The sequence below is a fragment of the Scyliorhinus torazame genome, chromosome 16, assembly GCF_047496885.1.
Source record: "Scyliorhinus torazame isolate Kashiwa2021f chromosome 16, sScyTor2.1, whole genome shotgun sequence".
Taxonomy (NCBI): Eukaryota; Metazoa; Chordata; class Chondrichthyes; order Carcharhiniformes; family Scyliorhinidae; genus Scyliorhinus; species Scyliorhinus torazame.
The window spans coordinates 197,786,638-197,811,285 of record NC_092722.1 but is presented as its reverse complement, the minus strand read 5'-3'; the positions used below and the strand labels follow the sequence as shown (position 1 = coordinate 197,811,285).

Here is a 24,648-nt window from a genome sequence, read left to right as displayed (position 1 = left end):
AGAGGCAAATGCAATTCAATCCAGATAAATGTGAGGTGATGCACTTGGGCATAAACAAGACAAGGGAATACATGATGAATGGCAGAACCCTGGGAAGTACCGAGGATCAGAGGGACCTTGGTGTACACCCGTCCCTTAAGGTAGCAGAGCAGGTGGATACAGTGGTTAAGAAGGCATTTGAGATATTTGCCTTTATCAGCTGAGGCATAGAGTTTAAGGGCAGGGAGGTTATGCTGGAACTGTATAAAACGTTGGTTAGGTCACAGCTAGAGTATTGTGTACCGTTCTGGAATCCACATTACAGGAGAGGATGTGATAGCCACTGGAAAGGGCGCAGAGGAGATTTACCAGCATGTTGCCTGGGCTGGAGAGTTTTAGCTGTGAAGAGAGATTGGATAGACTGGGATTGTTTTCCTTGGAGCAGAGGAGACTGAGGAGGGACAGGATAGAGGTGTGTAAAATTATGAGGGGCATAGATAGAGCAGACAGGAAGAAACCTTTCCCCTTGGTGGAGGGATCAATGACCAGGGGGAACAGATTTAAGGTGAGGGGCAGGAGGGTTAGAGGGGATGTGAGGAAAAGCCTTTTCACCCAGAGGGGGGTGGGAGTCTGGAACTCGCTGCCTGCAAGGGGGGGTGGAGGCAGAGACCCTCATAACATTTAAGGAGTATTTAGATGTGCGCCTGCGATCCCAGGGCAGACACGGCTATGGGCCAAGAGCTGGGAAATGGGATTAGAGTACTTAGGTGGTTGTTTAGACCAGCACTGACACGATGGGCAGAAGGGACGTTTCTGTGCTGTGGACTCTATGACTCTCAGAAGAGCTTTTTCAATTGGCTCCGTATATTTGGATTTAGAAAAAAGCATATCCTTGTGAAAAAAGACATTTAAACCTTTATTGTGAACAAAAAGGAGGCTAAATAAAGAGGAGTCAATAATCCGTTCTCACCTGGTCATAACAAACTCAACTCAATGAATGGAAATCGGGTGTGGAGCAAATGGTCTGTCAGCTCCTTCTGAAGGACAATTAGGGATGGACAATAAATGCTGGCTTAACCAGCGACCCCCACATTCCAGCAATCCATTTTTAAAAAGTTGACACACTGGGGAAGACCGGCCTCACCCCTGGTGTTCGAGGTATGGACCTTTCATCAAAATCTGCTCCCCAACCAAACTCTCGGCAGCTTTTACCAGCAGCCCTGCTTGCCATTTTCTGGATTTAACTTGGATTTCTAATACAGCTTATTGTGTTTGATACGAGTATCCTCCTCCAACTACCTCTTGTGATCTTTCTACTCCCTATCTCTGCCATCTCCTCCTCCCCAGAACCGGCTCAGATCTCTGGCTCCACTGTTGCTGCTCACACATAGATACATAGAAGATAGGAGCAGGGGAGGCCTTTTGGCCCTTCGAGCCTGCTCCGCCATTCATCACCATCATGGCTGATCATCCAACTCAATAGCCTCATCCTGCTTTCTCCCCATAGCCTTTGATCCCATTCTCCCCAAGTGCTATATCCAGCCGCCTCTTGAATATATTCAGTTTTAGCATCAACTACTTCCTGTGGGAATGAATTCCACAAGCTCACCACTCTTTGGTGAAGAAATGTCTCCTTATCTCTGTCCGAAATGGTTCACATGAATCTTTAACTTTAGTCGCTGCACCTATTGGTGGTCACCTGTCCTAATATCTCCTTAATGGCTAATTTGGTCTCATTTATGCTCTGGGGAGGTAGATTGGACATTTACAACATTAAAAATGCTGAACAAATACACATGATTGTTTTTGTTGTAAATAGGCTGTCAAACCTGAATATTAGCGCGACAATGCATATCACTGTATGAATGACAATGGTGCCTCATTAAACTCGAAACCATTCCTCACCAACACATCCTTTGAGTTGTAAAGCCCGGTTTGTTGTTCCAACATCATCAGCACTTTGTCCTCTGTTGCACAGTTTTGATCCAGCATGGAGGTCATTGAACGATTGTAATCCAGCACCAACTTGGACCGTTCCGACCCTCCTGTGTCGACACTAAACAAATTCAACTCATCATCAGTGAAGCAGAAGAGGGAGACAGGAGTGTCAGAACCAAGAGAGTACACTGATCCGGAAAGAATAAACAGGCTGGAAATCTTTAATGTCGGAATGGGGGAGAAACATGTTTACGCAGAGGGTACTGAGAATGTGGAACTTGTTACCTCAGAGGTGGAGGTGAATAGTATAGGTACAATTAAGGGAAAGCTGAATAAAGCATAAAGGGATATGCTGAAGGGTGAGTTAAAGAGGAATTGGAGCAGGTTTGTGTGGGTTGCATGTCCTGATTCTTTGCTGTAAATTCCATAAACATAAATTATAAAAGAGAAGACTTCTGAAAGTGAGGAACTCTGCAATTTCCAGGAAGGAATGGCCCCAAATTTCCTGGGGCCAGGGAGGGCAAATACTGTATAACTCAGATTCTCAGTACAAAAGGTTGGGTCATTTGGGACAAGCTGGTTTACTCGACTCCCACATTTTTTTGATCTACTGAACTGATTCAGTGGAGTTGCCTCTGAAAGCCTTTGTTGCTGATTAACATGCCCAGGTCCTCCAACCGCATCATTAAAGTACTGGAGAATATTGTGTCCTGTGTTTACATTAGCTCAGAAAGCCGTATAAACTGGAGTTTGAAAGCAGGAGTGTCAATAAATGTGAGTCTGGCCTGTTTCTGGCTGATCAGAGAGACCTATGAGTGTGCCCAGACTGGGAGGCCCAAAGCCAGTCTCCCATTGGGCCTTGCGTCACATTAACGTGCCGCATGCACAGGTCCCTCGTTTGCTTTAATGATACGAATAGTGGTTCCCCGAGGTGGATGCAGTGGGAGCAAAGCAGACAATCAGGGAGGCAGAGTCACCAAGTCTACAGAAATAAAATAAGGACACTTCAAAGAGAGTGGGCGGGGGGGGGGGGGGGGGGGGGGGGGGAGGGGGGGGCGAGACTGGGGTGGGGGAGGGGGGGGCGAGACTGGGGTGCGGGAGGGGGGGAGTTGAGACTGGGGTGGGGAGGGGGGTGCGAGACTGGGGTGGGGGGGTTGAGACTGGGGTGCGGGGGGGGGCGAGACTGGGGTGCGGGGGGGGCGAGACTGGGGTGGGGGGGTTGAGACTGGGGTGCAGGGGGGGCGAGACTGGGGTGCGGGAGGGGGGGTTGAGACTGGGGTGGGGAAGGGGGGGTGCGGGAGGGGGGTGCGAGACTGGGGTGCGGGGGTTGAGACTGGGGTGCGGGGGGGCGAGACTGTGGTGCGGAAGGGGGGTGCGAGACTGGGGTGGGGGGTTGAGACTGGGGTGGGGGGGTTGAGACTGGGGTGGGGGGTTGAGACTGGGGTGCGGGGGGGGCGAGACTGGGGTGCGGGAGGGGGGGAGTTGAGACTGGGGTGGGAGGGGGGGTGCGAGACTGGGGTGCGGGGGGGCGAGACTGGGGTGCGGGAGGGGGGGAGTTGAGACTGGGGTGGGAGGGGGGGTGCGAGACTGGGGTGCGGGGGGGCGAGACTGGGGTGCGGGGGGGCGAGACTGGGGTGCGGGGGGGGCGAGACTGGGGTGCGGGAGGTGGGGGGCGAGACTGGGGTGCGGGGGCTGAGACTGGGGTGCGGGGGGGCGAGACTGGGGTGCGGGGGGGGCGAGACTGGGGTGGGGGAGGGAGGGCGAGACTGGGGTGCGGGAGGTGGGGGGCGAGACTGGGGTGCGGGGGTTGAGACTGGGGTGCGGGGGGGGGCGAGACTGGGGTGCGGGGGGGGCGAGACTGGGGTGGGGGAGGGTGGTGCGAGACTGGGGTGCGGGGGGTGCGAGACTGGGGTGCGGGGGGGGGCGAGACTGGGGTGGGGGAGGGCGGTGCGAGACTGGGGTGCGGGGGGGCGAGACTGGGGTGCGGGAGGGGGGGAGTTGAGACTGGGGTGGGGAGGGGGGTGCGAGACTGGGGTGCGGGAGGGGGGGAGTTGAGACTGGGGTGGGGGAGGGCGGTGCGAGACTGGGGTGCGGGAGGGGGGTGCGAGACTGGGGTGCGGGAAGGGGGTGCGAGACTGGGGTGGGGGGGTTGAGACTGGGGTGCGGGGGGGACGAGACTGGGGTGCGGGAGGGGGGTTGAGACTGGGGTGCGGGAAGGGGGTGCGAGACTGGGGTGCGGGAGGGGGGTGCGAGACTGGGGTGGGGGGGGTTGAGACTGGGGTGCGGGGGGGGCGAGACTGGGGTGCGGGAGGGGGGTTGAGACTGGGGTGGGGAGGGGGGGTGCGAGACTGGGGTGGGGGGGCGAGACTGGGGTGCGGGGGGGCGGGACAGGGGTGCGGGAGGGGGGGTTGAGACTGGGGTGGGGAGGGGGGTGCGAGACTGGGGTGCGGGAGGGGGGTGCGAGACTGGGGTGGGGGGGTTGAGACTGGGGTGCGGGGGAGGCGAGACTGGGGTGCGGGAGGGGGGGTTGAGACTGGGGTGGGGGGGGGGTGCGAGACTGGGGTGCGGGAGGGGGGTGCGAGACTGGGGTGGGGGGGTTGAGACTGGGGTGCGGGGGGGGCGAGACTGGGGTGCGGGAGGGGGGGTTGAGACTGGGGTGGGGAGGGGGGGTTGAGACTGGGGTGGGGAGGGGGGGCGAGACTGGGGTGCGGGAGGGGGGTGCGAGACTGGGGTGGGGGGGTTGAGACTGGGGTGCGGGGGGGGCGAGACTGGGGTGCGGGAGGGGGGTGCGAGACTGGGGTGGGGGTGTTGAGACTGGGGTGCGGGGGGGGGCGAGACTGGGGTGCGGGAGGGGTGGTTGAGACTGGGGTGGGGAGGGGGGGGTGCGAGACTGGGATGCGGGAGGGTGGTGCGAGACTGGAGTGGGGGGGTTAAGACTGGGGTGCGGGGGGGGGCGAGACTGGGGTGCAGGAGGGGGGTCGAGACTGGCAGGATGCTCAGGTGCCCACCATATTCCACACTTAATAAACTCCTTTACCCACAGTCTGCCTTCAACAGCTGCCGGAGATGATAAGAATAATCGCTTATTCCCCGACCCCCAGCGTTGCTGCCCACCTCTTTGAGCTGGAGGAGGCCATTCAGCCCCTCGAGCCTGCTCCGCTAGTCAATAAAGTCATGGCTGATCGGATAATAATCTCCAATCCACATCCCGCCTCACCCCCTCTCCCCACTCCATAACCTTTCACCCACTTGTTTACCACCTCAATCCACCTCGGCCTTAAATATTCAAACGTTCTGCTTCCACAAACTTTCAGAGAGTTCCAGAGGCTCACCGTCCTGCGAGAGAAAAGACTTTCGCCTCATCACCATTTTAAACAGGCTGGCCCTTATTTTTAAACAGTGACCCCTCGTTCTAGATTCTCCCACAGGAGGAAACATCCCCTCCACAGCCACCCTGTCAAAACCCCTCAGATTCTGTTTCAATCAAATTGCGTCTTACTCTTCTAAACTCCAGTGGCACCGTGGTTAGCACTGTTGCTTCACGGTGCCAGGGTCCCAGGTTCGATTCCCGGCTTGGGTCACTGTCTGTGCGGAGTCTGCACATTCTCCCCGTCTGCGTGGGTTTCCTCCGGGTGCTCCGGTTTCCTCCCACAGTCCAAAGGTGTGCAGGTTAGGTGGATTGGACATGATAATTTTCCCCTTAGGTTGGGTGGGTTTACAGGGATAGGGCGCTGGAGCGGGCCGAGATAGAGTGCTCTTTAGACAGCCGGTGCAGACTCGATGGGCTGAATGGCCTCCTTCTGCACTGTAAAGCTTCTAGGCGGGATTCTCCCGTGCCGCGCCGTTTGGGAGAATTGCCGATCGCGCCGGTTTTTCGCGCGACGCCGGTTCGTCGGCGTCCCACCGTTCTCCCAACCGGCGAGAATGCTGCCATCCAGCTCGGCTCCCCGCCTGCCGGAGAATCGCCCAAGGTGCTAAGTGTGGCGATTCTCTGGGCCCCCCGCTACTCAGCGGCCCGGATGGGCCGAGGTCCCGAGGGTCACGCCGTCGCCGTTCCCGCCTGCTAAATAAAGCGGAGTGAGGAGGTGAGCGGCCGGCGTTCTCGGAGGCAGCACGGCCAGTGCTGGCGGGGGGAAGGGTTTTGGGGAAGGGTGCTGCCGTGCTCGGGGAGGGAGACGGGGTGGGAGGAGGAGGGGGGGAAGAGTGCAGTCATGTCCGGGAGGGGGGGTCGGAGCAGGGGGCCTCCCTGTTCCGGGGAGGGGAGGGTTTTCCGCGGCCTGCCATGGCAGGATGGTGGCGAAGACACGCTCGCAAGTTGAGGTCGTGCTGATGGCCGTCCCGCGCGACCCCCCCCCCCCCCCCCCCCCCACACAGGAGCCCCAACACCCAGTCCCCGTGAGAGCATGGCCAGCCCACGGTGGCCCAATGAGGAGGGGCGGGGTAAACTGGGCGGTGGACGGAGACTGTGGGGAGGGGTCAGGGTGCCTGCGAGTCTGTAGCGAGACCAGGCAACCGGGGAACACACGTATCCCATGGCACCTGGCTGTCGAGGTGTCAAAGCGCCATCGTTAAACATGTTGTATCTCCCCCCCCCCTGCAGAGCGTCACGTTTGGGCACCAGCCAGCGATGTTTGCCGCCGTGGTGGGAGCCGCTGCCCTGCAAGTGGCCCTTCGGCAGCGCGACGCAGGCGGCTCGGAGCAGCTGCAGCAGAGGGACTGGCTGCAGAGGGCCCCGTGCCACCTGCAGCTGCAGCCCCGCCCGCTCGACAGGTGCAGGAGGAGGCGAAGGGGACGATGACCACCACATCGCCGGGGATGTACAGGACGAGGATTCTGATCTTGATGGGGCGCAGGGGGAGGAGGAGGAGCAGATGATGGTGCCAAGGCGCCGGAGGCGCCCCATGAGGCCTCGAGTGTACCGTCACCGCATGTCGTTCGAGGACCTGCCGGACAGGACATGCAGGAGGAGACTCTGAATGAGTAGGGAGACCGTCGCACATATATGTCACGTCATGGCACACCTGGCACCATGTGGAACGGGGGGAGGGCATGCTATCCCGGCGACCATCAAGATGACGGTAGCCCTCAACGTCTACGCGACAGAGTCTTTCCAGGCGCTGAGCGGGGATGGGTCCGATATCCCACAGCCATCGCCGACTGGTACATCCAGTTTCCAGTGGACGTCACACACCAGCATGCCCGGGCAGCAGGATTCGCCTCCGTGGCCAGGATACCAATGGTCCAGGGGATGATTGATGGGCCACATTGCCTTGCGTCCACCATCAGAGAACAGGGAAGTGTTCATGAACAGAAAGGGGACCGACTCCATGAACATTCAGGTGGCCTGCGACCACCGTATGCAGATCATGCATGTGTGGGCCCAGTACCCCAGCAGTGTGTATGATGCATTTATACTGGCGCAAAGTTACATCCCTGCCATGTTCGAGGGACACCCTCCCCCCGGCTGAGGGCTGGTTGCTGGGCAACAGGGGTTACCCCTTGCGGTCGTGGCTGATGACGCCTATACGGAGGCCACAGACCAACGCGGAGACCCGCGACAATGAGGCCCATGCAGCAACCGGGGGTGTTGTGGAGAGGTGCTTCGGCCTCTTGAAGATGCGCTTCAGGTGCCTGGACTGCTCTGGAGGGGCCCCCCAGTACCATTCAGAGAGGGTCGGCCGCATCGATGTTGTCTGCTGCATCCTGCACAACACAGCCCAGCAGAGGGGCGATGTCCTGGAGGAGGAGGCACAGGGGGAGCCCGATGAGGGCGACGCATCTGCACATGAGGAGGAGGAGGAGGATGGGGAGGGGGCGGCCAGGCACAGACACGACATGGGGCCTGGTATGGCCGGGAGGCTGCACGCCGCCACCGTCTTGGCGAGGCGTTGATCGCCGCACCTTTCACACACTAGGGGGAGGGCACAGCTGAGCACGGGCACTTGCACCACCGTTCCGCCCAAACCCACTACCCAGCACCCCCACCTCCCGCATCATCCGACAACCCGAGCTCCCACACCACCACTTTCACAGCACCTGCGGCACAGCGGGGTGGTCTCGCACAGTTGCTTGTGTCAGCGGGTGTGATCAGTGCCATGTTGAATGATGCCAACCCGCTCTGCGATGAGCTGTGAGCTCCGGATCGTTAGACAATGTCTGACTCATGGCCACAGCTACACCCTCCACCTGGGTGGTTCCTGTGTGCGTCTCGGACACTCCATCACGTGGCCATGTGGGGTAGCTGGCGTCGGTTTGCCGAGGACGACGGGGTGTTGGGGGAGTGGGGGGACGCACAACCGGCCTCACCGGTGTACCGAACTTCGACCCCAGCGCCACTCGGGCACCTTACTACGTGTCTAACGTCTTTGCCTTACGGGCCCTACCACTTCGCCTTGGTGTTTCCCCAGGCGGTACAGCAGGAGTGGGGACTGCTGAGACTCCTGCCCTGCAACGTGGCTCCCCGTCGGCGCGCGTTTCCTGGGGCGGCCCGGCTTGGATGGGCCAGGCTGCTCGGCGGGCGTGCTGGATGGCATGGTGCCACCCTGCTCTGCCCGCTGCCCAGCAGATGCACCAGGGACGGAACGGGGGGAGTCCGAGTGTTCCGGGATGCTCTCAGCGATGGTCTGCTGAGACTCGGCCAGACCCCGGAGCGTGGCGGTAATGTCCAGCTGGCTCTGGGACATGGCTGCCTGTGAGAGGGACACGGATGATGCCTGCACATGAAGCCCCACACCTTGCAGAACCTGACCCATGGCCGAAACCGTTGCCCCATTATTCCACCGCGGGCGCCACCCGTGCGGTGTCGGCCTGGGTGGCAGCCATGACCGGCACCAGTCCCGGCTCCTGGACGCGGATGGATTCCTCCACCTGCGTCTGCAGATGCTGTAAGGCGGCCGTCATCCCGTTGTCCACTCCCTGGGTTTCTAAACGCATCGGGCCTGTGGGTGGGTCTGGTAAGTCCAGGAACCTGGGTGCTGGGGCTGGGCTGCCCTCCGACCGTCCAGCCCCTCGGCTGCTCCTACCTCCACCTGCTGTACCGGTTAGGCTGTTTGGTGCGCACCAGTCAGTGTCCCAGAAGCCTCATCACTAATGTGCCCAACCGAGGTGAATTTATCTGCGATGGTGGGGGGTGTGGGTGACAGCAGTGACGCAAGGTCCATGTCCTCATCGAACCCCATGTCTGGGGTCTCCTGGGTCGAGCCTTGGACCGATGGACGTTGGCCCCGGCCCATGTGAGGTGCCCTGTCCGGTCTGTCCATCATCCGTCTGGCCGTCCTCTGTGCGTCACTTTCCAGAGTCCCCGTCCTCTGTACGTCACTGTCCAGAGTCCCCGTCCTCTGTGCGTCACTGTCCAGAGTCCCCGTCCTCTGTGCGTCACTGTCCAGAGTCCCCGTCCTCTGTCCGTCATTGTCCTGGCTCTCCGGCCTCTCTCATGGCCATCAGTGTCTTGACTGTCCATCCTCTATGCGTCCGCTTCCTGTGCCCCGGCCTCAGAAGAGGGCCCTCCTGCCCGTATTCCTTCCCCTCCTTGGCGTGCGTCCCTGTGGGCGGATGAACTTGGACCTGGACGGCGGGGGCTTCTCCAAGATGTTCCAGGTCGATCGGCTGCTGGCCCTGGAATACACAATAAAGATTGTATCGTTAGACACGCGGAGTCGGGTGTGAGGGGTGGAGGGGGCAGTGTGAGGGGGTGGAGAGTGAGGGGGGGTTAGGGAGTGGAGGGGGCAGTGTGAGGGGGGGCTGTGTGAGGGGGGGTGGGGGAGGTGAGGGGCTGAGGGGGTGTAGCCAGGCAGGGGAGTCTCCTTGGTCCAGGGCCGCCGATCTGGCACGGCGCTACCTCCCGGGTGGCGGCTCCCCCAGCGAGGTCCAGAGCCCTCTGCTCATGGATGGTGAGGGGGTGCAGCACAGGTTCTTGTACGCTCACGATGGTTGTGGGCCATCTTGTCCTGCGGGGGGGTGGGGGGGTGGGGGGGTGGCGGTCAGCAGCAAGACGCGCAGATGTTGGCAACATTATGACTGGGGGGGGGGGGCACTGGGCACCAGGCCATGGCGGCTCGCAAGGGGGGTATGGTGCCCATGTGGGTCGGGTGGAACATGGTGCCCCCCCCTCCTGCGTGGGCGGGGGACGGGGGTGCGCGTGACACGTGGGGGGGGGGGGGCCCGGGGGAACTCTCGCGGTACTTACCCTGGCTGCCCTCGTGAGGTCGTGGAGCCTCTTCCGGCTTCTTCCAGAGCCGGGGGGGGGGGGGGGGGCACAGCACTGATGGCGATGCCCACCTAACGGTAGTTGCGCCTGAATGTGCTGCCCGGGTACCGGTGGCCACGTCTTGGGCACAGGATTGCCCCCCGCTCTTCAACTGCGCCCAGAAATGCCTCCAGGTCATTGTCCCGGGACCTGGGAGCGGCACAGCGGGACACAGCCATCTCTCTGTGTCGGGGCCTCTCCGCGGATCGCGCACATTAAATGATGCAGCGCGGCGTCATCTGGGCGTCGTGCGATGACGGCGCTGCTCTGGCGCCACCCCCACTGCGTTTCTCGGGGCCTGAGTCGATGCTGCCGGCGTCTGTCGCGGACACCCGGACTCGTCATCGGAGAATCCCTCCGGCGGTGTCAGCAATACTCTGTACAATTGAAGCATAACATCCGTAATTTTATATCCAATTCCCGTCAAGATACCGAGGACTGTAAAATAATATAAAATAATCCAAATGAATAAATGTTGTTTTCTTGTTAGAATTAATTCGTGGTCCTGCGACTCTGTTGCCCCATGCTTTGAACCAGGATTCCATTTTGGGATTTTCCTGTTCAGTTGTAACATCAACTGGGATTGTAACTCCATTCTGAAACATCCCCTTAAATATTGCCCCTGCATCGAGATTAAACAAATTTGCCAATTCATTTCAGTTCAGCTTTCGGGCCCTCAACCTTGCCCTAATTTAAGTTTAACAACATAGCCTAAGACCCACTCCTCTCTCCCTCAAACTGAATATAAAATTCAATTGTACCCTGGATGCTGCTACCGAGGGACATCTTCACGATAAGATAATTAATTACCCACTATCCCCACATAACTCTTTACGTTATTGTCAATCAGAAATCTATAAATCTCTTAAATGTGTCTATTGATCAGAAATTAATTGCTATAAATCAATTGTGTAAAGTACTGCAGGTCCTTCCACTCAAGTTCTAACTGAATAGTGGAACAGGTTGGAGGTGCTATTTTTAAAAATAAATTTAGAGTAAGGGGCAATTTAGCGTGGCCAACTAACCTACCCTGTACTTCGCTTTGGATTCTGGGGGTGAGACCCAAGCACACAGGGAAAATGTGCAAACTCCATATGGACAGTGACCCGGGGCTAGAATCGAACCCGGGTCCTCAGCGCCGTGAGGCAGCAGTGCTAATCACTGTGCCACCGTGCCACCCGAGTGGTGCTGTTTTGATGTAGGATTGGGGCAGCACAATGGCACAGTGGTTGGCACTGCTGTCTCACAGCGCCAGGGACCCGGTTCAACTCCGGCCTCAAGTAACAGTGTGGATTTGCACTTTCCCCCGTGTGTGCGTGGGTTTCCTCCGGGTGCTCCGGTTTCCTCCCACAGTCCAAAGATGTGCAGGCTAGGAGGATTGGCCATGATAAATTGCCCCTTAGTGTCCAAAAAAATGTGTAGGTTTGGTTAAGGGGCCATTGGGATAGGGCGAGGGACTGAGCTTGGGTGTAATGTTTTTTCAGAGAGTCGGTGCAGACTCGATGGGCTGAATGGCCTCCTTCTGCACTGTAAATTCTATGATTCTATGATCGAATGAAGATGCTTACCGTTCTGTATTACAGACTAACGTACCATCGTGGACTCCAGTGGTGAGGATAAGCTGACAGTCCAATGACAGTGCGACTGATTTTACTCCTCCTGACTGATATGAATGACACTGAGCTTCAAAGTGCAAACTCTGCAGATTGGAAACAGTCAGGTGTTTAGTTTGATTCCCAGTGTTCCTGAGAAAATTCCAAAGGTGACAGTAATTCATTGAAACTCAAACATCAACCAATGTCAGATGTTGGCATCATCCCAAAGCTTTGTGTCTGTGTAAGTGTGTGTGGGAGAGGGTAACCAGCAATAGGTAGCAAAGGAACAGAAGTAGACCATTCAGCCCATCGAGCCTGCTCCGCCATTCAATACAACCATTGCTAATCGGACACTTTAGTTCCTTTTACACACACCATTCCCATAATCCTTTACTTTATTGTTAATCAGAAATGTAACAATCTCTACCTTAAACATACTCAATGGCTGAGCTTCCACAGCCTCTGGGATAGGGAATTCTAAAAATTTTCAACCCTCCGTGTAAAGAAACATCTCCTCATCTCGGTCCTAAGTGGCTTCCCCCTGATTTTGCCATTGTGCCTCCTGGTTCTAGGCTCCCCTACCAAGAGAAACATCGTACCTGCTTCTACCCTGTCCATTGCTTCAAATATTTTGCAGGTTTCAATGAGATCATCTCTCATTCTTCGAAACTCTAGAGAATACAGGCCCAGTTTGCCCATCTCTCTTCATAAGACAGTCCCACCATCCCCGGAACAAGTCTGGTGAACCTTCGTTACGCTTTCTCCATGACAATATGTCTTCTCCGAAGTAAGGAGACTAGAACTGCACACAGCACTCCAGTTGCGGTCTAACCAAGCTTCTATACAATGAAGCAAGTCACCAATACTGCACTCAAATCCTCTTAATAAAGGCTAACATTCTATTAACCTTCCTAATAGCTTGCTCCACCTTCATGTCAGCCTTCACTGATTTATGAACATGGACACCCAGGTCCCTTTGTACATCTACATTTTCTAATTTCTTACCATTCAGGTATACTCTGCAAATCTGTTCCTTCTGCCAAGGTGGATTATTCACATTTTTACACATTATATTCCATCCATGTTCTTGCCCACTCACTCAGTCCCTCCAAATGAAATGAAATGAAAATCGCTTATTGTCACAAGTAAGCTTCAAATGAAGTTACTGTGAAAAGCCCCTAGTCACCACATTCTGGCGCCTGTTCAGGGAGGCTGGTACGGGAATTGAACCGTGCTACTGGCCTGCCTTGGTCTGCTTTAAAAGCCAGCGATTTAGCCCTGTGCTAAATCAGTCCCTGCAAATCCTCCCGTAGTAACTTTACATCATCCTCAAAATGTACATTCCCGCCCAGCTTTCTATCAGTCGCGAACTTGGAAATGTTACATTTGGTCGCCACATCCAAATCATTGATATATATTGTGAACAGCCGGGGCCCAAGTACTGATCATTGCGGTACCCCACTAGCCAGTGCATCAGAGGCCCCCAGAGCGAACACTCAGGGATCTGTGTGTGGTACACGTGATTGTAGAGCTGTCTAATTGCCCTCACTCTCCTGCTCATAACCTCGTCTTTACTTTGTTTGAACTGCATCCAAATTCCATTTTGAACGTTACAAATTAATCTGCTTCCACCGCCCGTTCAGGCTGCACATCAACTCGCTGTAAAGACATGGGGCTGGATTCTCCCGCCCTGCCCACCGCAGGAATGGCACGGGCGCACCGCATACAACGGAGAACTCCACTGACCTCCGGTTGGACCTGGCCGGAGAATCCTGCCCGTGACTTCACCTCTGCTCCTTTTACCAATGACCTTCAACCTGTGTCCCTGGTTATCGACCCTCCTGCACCGGTGCAAGCAGTTTCTCAAAAATGATCTATCAAACCCCTCGTGATTTGAACATCTCTATTAAATCTCCCTTAACTTTCCCTCCTCTAAGGTGGAGTATCATCTTCTCCAGTCTCTCTACGTAACTAAAATCCCTCATCGCTGGTACCATTCCAGTAAATTTCACTGCACCCTCTTCAAGCTTGTGATACATTTCCGAAATGTGGCCCCCAAATTGTGCTCAGTGTCCCTGTTGATGACTCTTTTAAAAACAATTTAGAATACCCAATTATTTTTTTTACAATTAAGGGGCAATTTAGCGTGGCCAATCCACCTGTCCTGCCCAATTTTGGGTTGTGGGGGTGAGACCCACACAGACACAGGTGGAAAGTGCAAACTCTACACGGACAGTGACCCAGGGTTGGGATCGAACCCAGGTCCTCGGCGCCGTGAGGCAGCAGTGCTAACCACTGCCCCACCGTGCCGCCCTCCGGTGATGACGAAACAGTTTAACAGCTTCTCAAATTATACTGCCATCTTCTAAGATTTGTGTACCTATACTCCCAGTTCTTTCTGCTCTGACAGAGGTGTATTGTTTATTTTATATTGATTCCCCTCCTTGTTTCCACCAACACATCACTTTGTGCTTCTTTGTGTGAAACCTCAGCTTCCATGTCTTTGTCAGTTTGAGTAGATTGACGATGCTGTCCTGTCTATCGCTGTGCTCATCATTGGTTAGGGCAATGATGAATCAGGCTGTGCTAAATACACCGAGATGTTTGCAGAGTGTGGGATTTACACTGATTCAATCCAACACTCGAGGTGACTCAAAGAGGGGTGGAAGGAGATGGAGTAGGTAGTGGAGGGGTAGATTAAAACATGTATTGTCATGGAATCTCTGTAGAATTGTGTTCCTGTACCACGTGTTCCTTGGCAGCGAGAGGCAGCGCGCTTTCGCTAATGGAGGGAGTGTCTGCTCCCGCCGCTGTCAATGGGATTTCTGATTGAAGTCGCCGCACGCAGCAGGGGTGCACTGCTGGCAGAACCAGAGAATCCCACCACCAACAAACGGCCAGAGAATTCCAGTCTAGATCTGAATGAGCTCTGGATTATAATGAGCGCTGGATTTTAATGGGCGCTGGATTTTAATGGGCCCTGGATTATCATGAGCGCTGGATTATAATGAGCGCTGGATTATAATGAGCGCTGGATTATAATGAACCCTGGATTATAATGAGCCCTGGATTATAATGAGCCCTGGATTATAATGAACCCTGGATTATAATGAGCGCTGGATTATAATGAGCCCTGGATTATAATGAGCCCTGGATTATAATGAGCACTGGATTATAATGAGCCCTGGGTTATAATGGGCCCTGGATTATAATGAGCCCTGGATTATAATGAGCCCCGGATTATAATGAGCGCTGGATTATAATGAGCGCTGGATTTTAATGGGCCCAGGATTATAATGAGCGCTGGATTATAATGAGCCCTGGATTATAATGGGCCCAGGATTATAATGAGCACTGGATTATAATGAGCCCTGGATTATAATGGGCCCTGGATTATAATGAGCCCTGGATTATAATGGGCCCAGGATTATAATGACCGCTGGATTATAATGAGCCCTGGGTTATAATGGGCCCTGGATTATAATGAGCACTGGATTATAATGAGCCCTGGATTATAATGGGCCCAGGATTATAATGAGCGCTGGATTATAATGAGCCCTGGGTTATAATGGGCCCTGGATTATAATGAGCGCTGGATTATAATGAGCCCTGGATTATAATGAGCCCTGGATTATAATGAGCCCTGGATTATAATGAGCGCTGGATTATAATGAGCCCTGGATTATAATGAGCCCTGGATTATAATGAACCCTGGATTATAATGGGCGCTGGATTATAATGAGCCCTGGATTATAATGAGCGCTGGATTATAATGAGCCCTGGATTATAATGAGCGCTGGATTTTAATGGGCCCAGGATTATAATGAGCGCTGGATTATAATGAGCACTGGATTATAATGAGCCCTGGATTATAATGAGCGCTGGATATTAATGAGCCCTGGATTATAATGAGCCCTGGATTATAATGAGCCCTGGATTATAATGAGCGCTGGATTATACTGAGCCCTGTGTTATAATGGGCCCAGGATTATAATGAGCGCTGGATTATAATGAGCCCTGGATTATAATGAGCCCTGGATTATAATGAGCCCTGGATTATAATGAGCGCTGGATTATAATGAGCCCTGGATTATAATGGGCCCAGGATTATAATGCGCCCTGGATTATAATGAGCCCTGGATTATAATGAGCGCTGGATTATAATGAGCCCTGGATTTTAATGGGCCCAGGATTATAATGAGCGCTGGATTATAATGAGCCCTGGATTTTAATGGGCCCAGGATTATAATGAGCTCTGGATTATAATGAGCCCTGGATTATAATGAGCCCCGGATTATAATGAGCCCCGGATTATAATGAGCCCCGGATTATTATGAGCCCCGGATTATAATGAGCTCTGGATTATAATGAGCCCCGGATTATAATGAGCCCTGGATTATAATGAGCACTGGATTATAATGAGCCCTGGATTATAATGAGCCTTGGATTATAATGAGCACTGGATTATAATGAGCCCTGGATTATAATGCACCCTGGATTATAATGAGCCCTGGTTTATAATGAGCGCTGGATTATAATGAGCCCTGGATTATAATGGGCCCAGGATTATAATGAGCCCTGGATTATAATGAGCGCTGGATTATAATGAGCCCTGGATTTTAATGGGCCCAGGATTATAATGCGCCCTGGATTATAATGAGCACTGGATTATAATGAGCGCTGGATTTTAATGGGCCCAGGATTATAATGAGCCCTGGATTATAATGAGCGCTGGATTATAATGAGCCCTGGATTTTAATGGGCCCAGGATTATAATGCGCCCTGGATTATAATGAGCGCTGGATTATAATGAGCCCTGGATTATAATGAACCCTGGATTATAATGAACCCTGGATTATAATGAGCCCTGAATGATAATGAGCCCTGGACTATAGGAGCACTGGATTATAATGAGTGCTGGATTATAATGAGCCCTGGATTATAATGAGCCTTGGATTATAATGAGCGCTGGATTATAATGAGCCTTGGATTATAATGAGCCCTGGATTATAATGAGCGCTGGATTATAATGAACCCTGGATTATAATGAGCCCTGGATGATAATGAGCCCTGGGCTATAAGGAGCACTGGATTATAATGAGCACTGGATTATAATGAGCACTGGATTATAATGAGCCCTGGATTATAATGAGCCCTGTATTATAATGAGCACAGGATTATAATGAGCTCTGGGTTATAATGAGCGCTGGATTATAATGAGCCCTGGATGATAATGAGCCCTGGATTATAATAAACCCTGGATTATAATGAGCCCGGGATTATAATGAGCGCTGGATTATAATGAGCCCTGGATGATAATGAGCCCTGGATTATAATGAGCCCTGGATTATAATGAGGCCTGGATTATAATGAACCCTGGATTATAATGAGGCCTGGATGATAATGAGCCCTGGATTATAATGAGCACTGGATTATAATGAGCGCTGGATTATAATGAGCCCTGGATTATAATGAGGCCTGGATGATAATGAGCCCTGGATTATAATGAGCACTGGATTATAATGAGCACTGGATTATAATGAGCCCTGGACTATAAAGAGCACTGGATTATAATGAGCGCTGGATTATAATGAGCACTGGATTATAATGAGCCCTGGACTCTAAAGAGCCCCGGATTATAATGAGCCCCGGATTATAATGAGCCCCGGATTATAATGAGCCCCGGATTATAATGAGCTCTGGATTATAAAGAGCCCCGGATTATAATGAGCCCTGGATTATAATGAGCACTGGATTATAATGAGCCCTGGATTATAATGAGCCTTGGATTATAATGAGCACTGGATTATAATGAGCCCTGGATTATAATGAGCACTGGATTATAATTAGTGCTGGATTATCAAGAGCTCTGGATTATAATGAGCCCTGGACTATAAGGAACACTGGATTATAATGAGCCCTGGATTATAATGAGCGCTGGATTATAATGAGCCCTGGATTTTAATGGGCCCAGGATTATAATGCGCCCTGGATTATAATGAGCACTGGATTATAATGAGCGCTGGATTTTAATGGGCCCAGGATTATAATGAGCCCTGGATTATAATGAGCGCTGGATTATAATGAGCCCTGGATTTTAATGGGCCCAGGATTATAATGCGCCCTGGATTATAATGAGCGCTGGATTATAATGAGCCCTGGATTATAATGAACCCTGGATTATAATGAACCCTGGATTATAATGAGCCCTGAATGATAATGAGCCCTGGACTATAGGAGCACTGGATTATAATGAGTGCTGGATTATAATGAGCCCTGGATTATAATGAGCCTTGGATTATAATGAGCGCTGGATTATAATGAGCCTTGGATTTTAATGAGCCCTGGATTATAATGAGCGCTGGATTATAATGAACCCTGGATTATAATGAGCCCTGGATGATAATGAGCCCTGGGCTATAAGGAGCACTGGATTATAATGAGCACTGGATTATAATGAGCACTGGATTATAATGAGCCCTGGATTATAATGAGCCCTGTATTATAATGAGCACAGGATTATAATGAGCTCTGGGTTATAATGAGCGCTGGATTATAATGAGCCCTGGATGATAATGAGCCCTGGATTATAATAAACCCTGGATTATAATGAGCCCGGGATTATAATGAGCGCTGGATTATAATGAGCCCTGGATGATAATGAGCCCTGGATTATAATGAGCCCTGGATTATAATGAGGCCTGGATTATAATGAACCCTGGATTATAATGAGGCCTGGATGATAATGAGCCCTGGATTATAATGAGCACTGGATTATAATGAGCGCTGGATTATAATGAGCCCTGGATTATAATGAGGCCTGGATGATAATGAGCCCTGGATTATAATGAGCACTGGATTATAATGAGCACTGGATTATAATGAGCCCTGGACTATAAAGAGCACTGGATTATAATGAGCGCTGGATTATAATGAGCACTGGATTATAATGAGCCCTGGACTATAAAGAGCACTGGATTATAATGAGCGCTGGATTATAATGAGCCCTGGATTATAATGGGCCCTGGATTATAATGAGCGCTGGATTATAATGAGCCCTGGATTATAATGGGACCTGGATTATAATGAGCACTGGATTATAATGAGCCCGTGATTATAATGAGCGCTGGATTATAATGAACCCTGGATTATGATGAGGCCTGGATTATAATGAGCACTGGATTATAATTAGTGCTGGATTATCATGAGCTCTGGATTATAATGAGCCCTGGACTATAAGGAACACTGGATTATAATGAGCCCTGGATTATAATGGGCCCTGGATTATAATGGGACCTGGATTATAATGAGCCCTGGATTATAAAGGGCTCTGGATTATAATGGGACCTGGATTATAATGAGCCCTGGATTATAATGAGCACTGGATTATAATGGGCCCTGGATTATAATGAGCGCTGGATTATAATGAGCCCTGGATTATAATGAGCCCGGGATTATAATGAGCCCTGGATTATAATGAGCCCGGGATTATAATGAGCCCTGGATTATAATGAGCCCTGGATTATAATGAGCACTGGATTATAATGGGCCCTGGATTATAATGGGACCTGGATTATAATGAGCCCTGGATTATAATGAGCACTGGATTATAATGGGCCCTGGATTATAATGGGCCCTGGATTATAATGGGACCTGGATTATAATGGGCCCTGGATTATAATGAGCCCTGGATTATAATGAGCACTGGATTATAATGAGCACTGGATTATAATGGGCCCTGGATTATAATGGGCCCTGGATTATAATGAGCACTGGATTATAATGGGACCTGGATTATAATGGGCCCTGGATTATAATGAGCACTGGATTATAATGAGTCCTGGATTATAATGAGCCCTGGATTATAATGAGCACTGGATTATAATGGGCCCTGGATTATAATGAGTCCTGGATTATAATGAGCCCTGGATTATAATGAGCGCTGGATTACAATGAGCACTGGATTACAATGAGTCCTGGATTATGATGAGCCCTGGATTATAATGAGCACTGGATTATAATGGGCCCTGGATTATAATGGGACCTGGATTATAATGAGCGCTGGATTATAATGAGCCCTGGATTATAATGAGCCCTGGATTATAATGGGCCCTGGATTATAATGGGCCCTGGATTATAATGGGCCCTGGATTATAATGGGACCTGGATTATAATGAGCCCTGGATTATAATGAGCACTGGATTATAATGGGCCCTGGATTATAATGAGCCCTGGATTATAATGAGCCCTGGATTATAATGAGCCCTGGATTATAATGAGGCCTGGATTATAATGAGCCCTGGACTATAATGCGCTGGAGTATAATGAGCACTGGATTATAATGAGCCCCGGATTATAATGAGCGCTGGAATATAATGAACCCTGGATTATAATGAGGCCTGGATTATAATGAGTCCTGGACTATAAGGTGCGCTGGATTATAATGGGGCCTGGATTATAATGCGCCCTGGATTATAATGAGCCCTGGATTATAATCAGCGCTGGATTATAATGAGCCCTGGATTATAGTGAGCCCTGGATTATAATGAGTCCTGGATTATAATGAGCGCTGGATTATAATGAGCGCTGGATTATAATGAGCCCTGGATTATAATGAGCACTGGATTATAACGAGTCCTGGATTATAATGAGCCCCAGATTATAATGAGCGCTGGATTATAATGAGCCCCGGATTATAATGAGCCCTGGATTATAATGAGCCCCGGATTATAATGAGCACTGGATTATAACGAGTCCTGGATTATAATGAGCCCCAGATTATAATGAGCGCTGGATTATAATGAGCGCTGGATTATAATGAGCACTGGATTATAATGAGCCCTGGATTATAATGAGTCCTGGATTATAATGAGCGCTGGATTATAATGAGCGCTGGATTATAATAAGCACTGGATTATAATGAGCCCTGGATTATAACGAGTCCTGGATTATAATGAGCCCTGGATTATAATGAGCACTGGATTATAACGAGTCCTGGATTATAATGAGCCCCAGATTATAATGAGCGCTGGATTATAATGAGCGCTGGATTATAATGAACCCTGGATTATAATGAGCCCTGAATGATAATGAGCCCTGGACTATAGGAGCACTGGATTATAATGAGTGCTGGATTATAATGAGCCCTGGATTATAATGAGCCTTGGATTATAATGAGCGCTGGATTATAATGAGCCTTGGATTATAATGAGCCCTGGATTATAATGAGCGCTGGATTATAATGAACCCTGGATTATAATGAGCCCTGGATGATAATGAGCCCTGGGCTATAAGGAGCACTGGATTATAATGAGCACTGGATTATAATGAGCACTGGATTATAATGAGCCCTGGATTATAATGAGCCCTGTATTATAATGAGCACAGGATTATAATGAGCTCTGGGTTATAATGAGCGCTGGATTATAATGAGCCCTGGATGATAATGAGCCATGGATTATAATAAACCCTGGATTATAATGAGCCCGGGATTATAATGAGCGCTGGATTATAATGAGCCCTGGATGATAATGAGCCCTGGATTATAATGAGCCCTGGATTATAATGAGGCCTGGATTATAATGAACCCTGGATTATAATGAGGCCTGGATGATAATGAGCCCTGGATTATAATGAGCACTGGATTATAATGAGCGCTGGATTATAATGAGCCCTGGATTATAATGAGGCCTGGATGATAATGAGCCCTGGATTATAATGAGCACTGGATTATAATGAGCACTGGATTATAATGAGCCCTGGACTATAAAGAGCACTGGATTATAATGAGCGCTGGATTATAATGAGCACTGGATTATAATGAGCCCTGGACTATAAAGAGCACTGGATTATAATGAGCGCTGGATTATAATGAGCCCTGGATTATAATGGGCCCTGGATTATAATGAGCGCTGGATTATAATGAGCCCTGGATTATAATGGGACCTGGATTATAATGAGCACTGGATTATAATGAGCCCGTGATTATAATGAGCGCTGGATTATAATGAACCCTGGATTATGATGAGGCCTGGATTATAATGAGCACTGGATTATAATTAGTGCTGGATTATCATGAGCTCTGGATTATAATGAGCCCTGGACTATAAGGAACACTGGATTATAATGAGCCCTGGATTATAATGGGCCCTGGATTATAATGGGACCTGGATTATAATGATCCCTGGATTATAAAGGGCTCTGGATTATAATGGGACCTGGATTATAATGGGCCCTGGATTATAATGGGACCTGGATTATAATGAGCCCTGGATTATAATGAGCACTGGATTATAATGGGCCCTGGATTATAATGAGCCCTGGATTATAATGAGCCCTGGATTATAATGAGCCCTGGATTATAATGAGGCCTGGATTATAATGAGCCCTGGACTATAATGCGCTGGAGTATAATGAGCACTGGATTATAATGAGCCCCGGATTATAATGAGCGCTGGAATATAATGAACCCTGGATTATAATGAGGCCTGGATTATAATGAGCCCTGGACTATAAGGTGCGCTGGATTATAATGGGGCCTGGATTATAATGCGCCCTGGATTATAATGAGCCCTGGATTATAATCAGCGCTGGATTATAATGAGCCCTGGATTATAGTGAGCCCTGGATTATAATGAGTCCTGGATTATAATGAGCGCTGGATTATAATGAGCGCTGGATTATAATGAGCCCTGGATTATAATGAGCACTGGATTATAACGAGTCCTGGATTATAATGAGCCCCAGATTATAATGAGCGCTGGATTATAATGAGCCCCGGATTATAATGAGCCCTGGATTATAATGAGCCCCGGATTATAATGAGCACTGGATTATAACGAGTCCTGGATTATAATGAGCCCCAGATTATAATGAGCGCTGGATTATAATGAGCGCTGGATTATAATGAGCACTGGATTATAATGAGCCCTGGATTATAATGAGTCCTGGATTATAATGAGCGCTGGATTATAATGAGCGCTGGATTATAATAAGCACTGGATTATAATGAGCCCTGGATTATAACGAGTCCTGGATTATAATGAGCCCTGGATTATAATGAGCACTGGATTATAACGAGTCCTGGATTATAATGAGCCCCAGATTATAATGAGCGCTGGATTATAATGAGCGCTGGATTATAATGAACCCTGGATTATAATGAGCCCTGAATGATAATGAGCCCTGGACTATAGGAGCACTGGATTATAATGAGTGCTGGATTATAATGAGCCCTGGATTATAATGAGCCTTGGATTATAATGAGCGCTGGATTATAATGAGCCTTGGATTATAATGAGCCCTGGATTATAATGAGCGCTGGATTATAATGAACCCTGGATTATAATGAGCCCTGGATGATAATGAGCCCTGGGCTATAAGGAGCACTGGATTATAATGAGCACTGGATTATAATGAGCACTGGATTATAATGAGCCCTGGATTATAATGAGCCCTGTATTATAATGAGCACAGGATTATAATGAGCTCTGGGTTATAATGAGCGCTGGATTATAATGAGCCCTGGATGATAATGAGCCATGGATTATAATAAACCCTGGATTATAATGAGCCCGGGATTATAATGAGCGCTGGATTATAATGAGCCCTGGATGATAATGAGCCCTGGATTATAATGAGCCCTGGATTATAATGAGGCCTGGATTATAATGAACCCTGGATTATAATGAGGCCTGGATGATAATGAGCCCTGGATTATAATGAGCACTGGATTATAATGAGCGCTGGATTATAATGAGCCCTGGATTATAATGAGGCCTGGATGATAATGAGCCCTGGATTATAATGAGCACTGGATTATAATGAGCACTGGATTATAATGAGCCCTGGACTATAAAGAGCACTGGATTATAATGAGCGCTGGATTATAATGAGCACTGGATTATAATGAGCCCTGGACTATAAAGAGCACTGGATTATAATGAGCGCTGGATTATAATGAGCCCTGGATTATAATGGGCCCTGGATTATAATGAGCGCTGGATTATAATGAGCCCTGGATTATAATGGGACCTGGATTATAATGAGCACTGGATTATAATGAGCCCGTGATTATAATGAGCGCTGGATTATAATGAACCCTGGATTATGATGAGGCCTGGATTATAATGAGCACTGGATTATAATTAGTGCTGGATTATCATGAGCTCTGGATTATAATGAGCCCTGGACTATAAGGAACACTGGATTATAATGAGCCCTGGATTATAATGGGCCCTGGATTATAATGGGACCTGGATTATAATGATCCCTGGATTATAAAGGGCTCTGGATTATAATGGGACCTGGATTATAATGAGCCCTGGATTATAATGAGCACTGGATTATAATGGGCCCTGGATTATAATGAGCGCTGGATTATAATGAGCCCTGGATTATAATGAGCCCGGGATTATAATGAGCCCTGGATTATAATGAGCCCGGGATTATAATGAGCCCTGGATTATAATGAGCCCTGGATTATAATGAGCACTGGATTATAATGGGCCCTGGATTATAATGGGACCTGGATTATAATGAGCCCTGGATTATAATGAGCACTGGATTATAATGGGCCCTGGATTATAATGGGCCCTGGATTATAATGGGACCTGGATTATAATGGGCCCTGGATTATAATGAGCCCTGGATTATAATGAGCACTGGATTATAATGAGCACTGGATTATAATGGGCCCTGGATTATAATGGGCCCTGGATTATAATGAGCACTGGATTATAATGGGACCTGGATTATAATGGGCCCTGGATTATAATGAGCACTGGATTATAATGAGTCCTGGATTATAATGAGCCCTGGATTATAATGAGCACTGGATTATAATGGGCCCTGGATTATAATGAGTCCTGGATTATAATGAGCCCTGGATTA

At 50.3% G+C, this 24,648-nt stretch overlaps 1 protein-coding gene across 1 annotated transcript in view; it reads right to left on the bottom strand.

Moving 5' to 3' along the window:
- Nucleotides 1-24,648, bottom strand: part of cfap43 (cilia and flagella associated protein 43) — a 313,462-nt gene that overhangs the window by 112,338 nt on the left and 176,476 nt on the right. Inside the window, exons 16-17 of the mRNA XM_072479757.1 lie at nt 11,731-11,861; nt 1,885-2,035 (exon numbers count right to left, since the gene is read on the bottom strand). Coding sequence (XP_072335858.1) covers nt 1,885-2,035; nt 11,731-11,861 — 282 coding nt within the window. The remainder of the gene's footprint in view (nt 1-1,884; nt 2,036-11,730; nt 11,862-24,648) is intronic.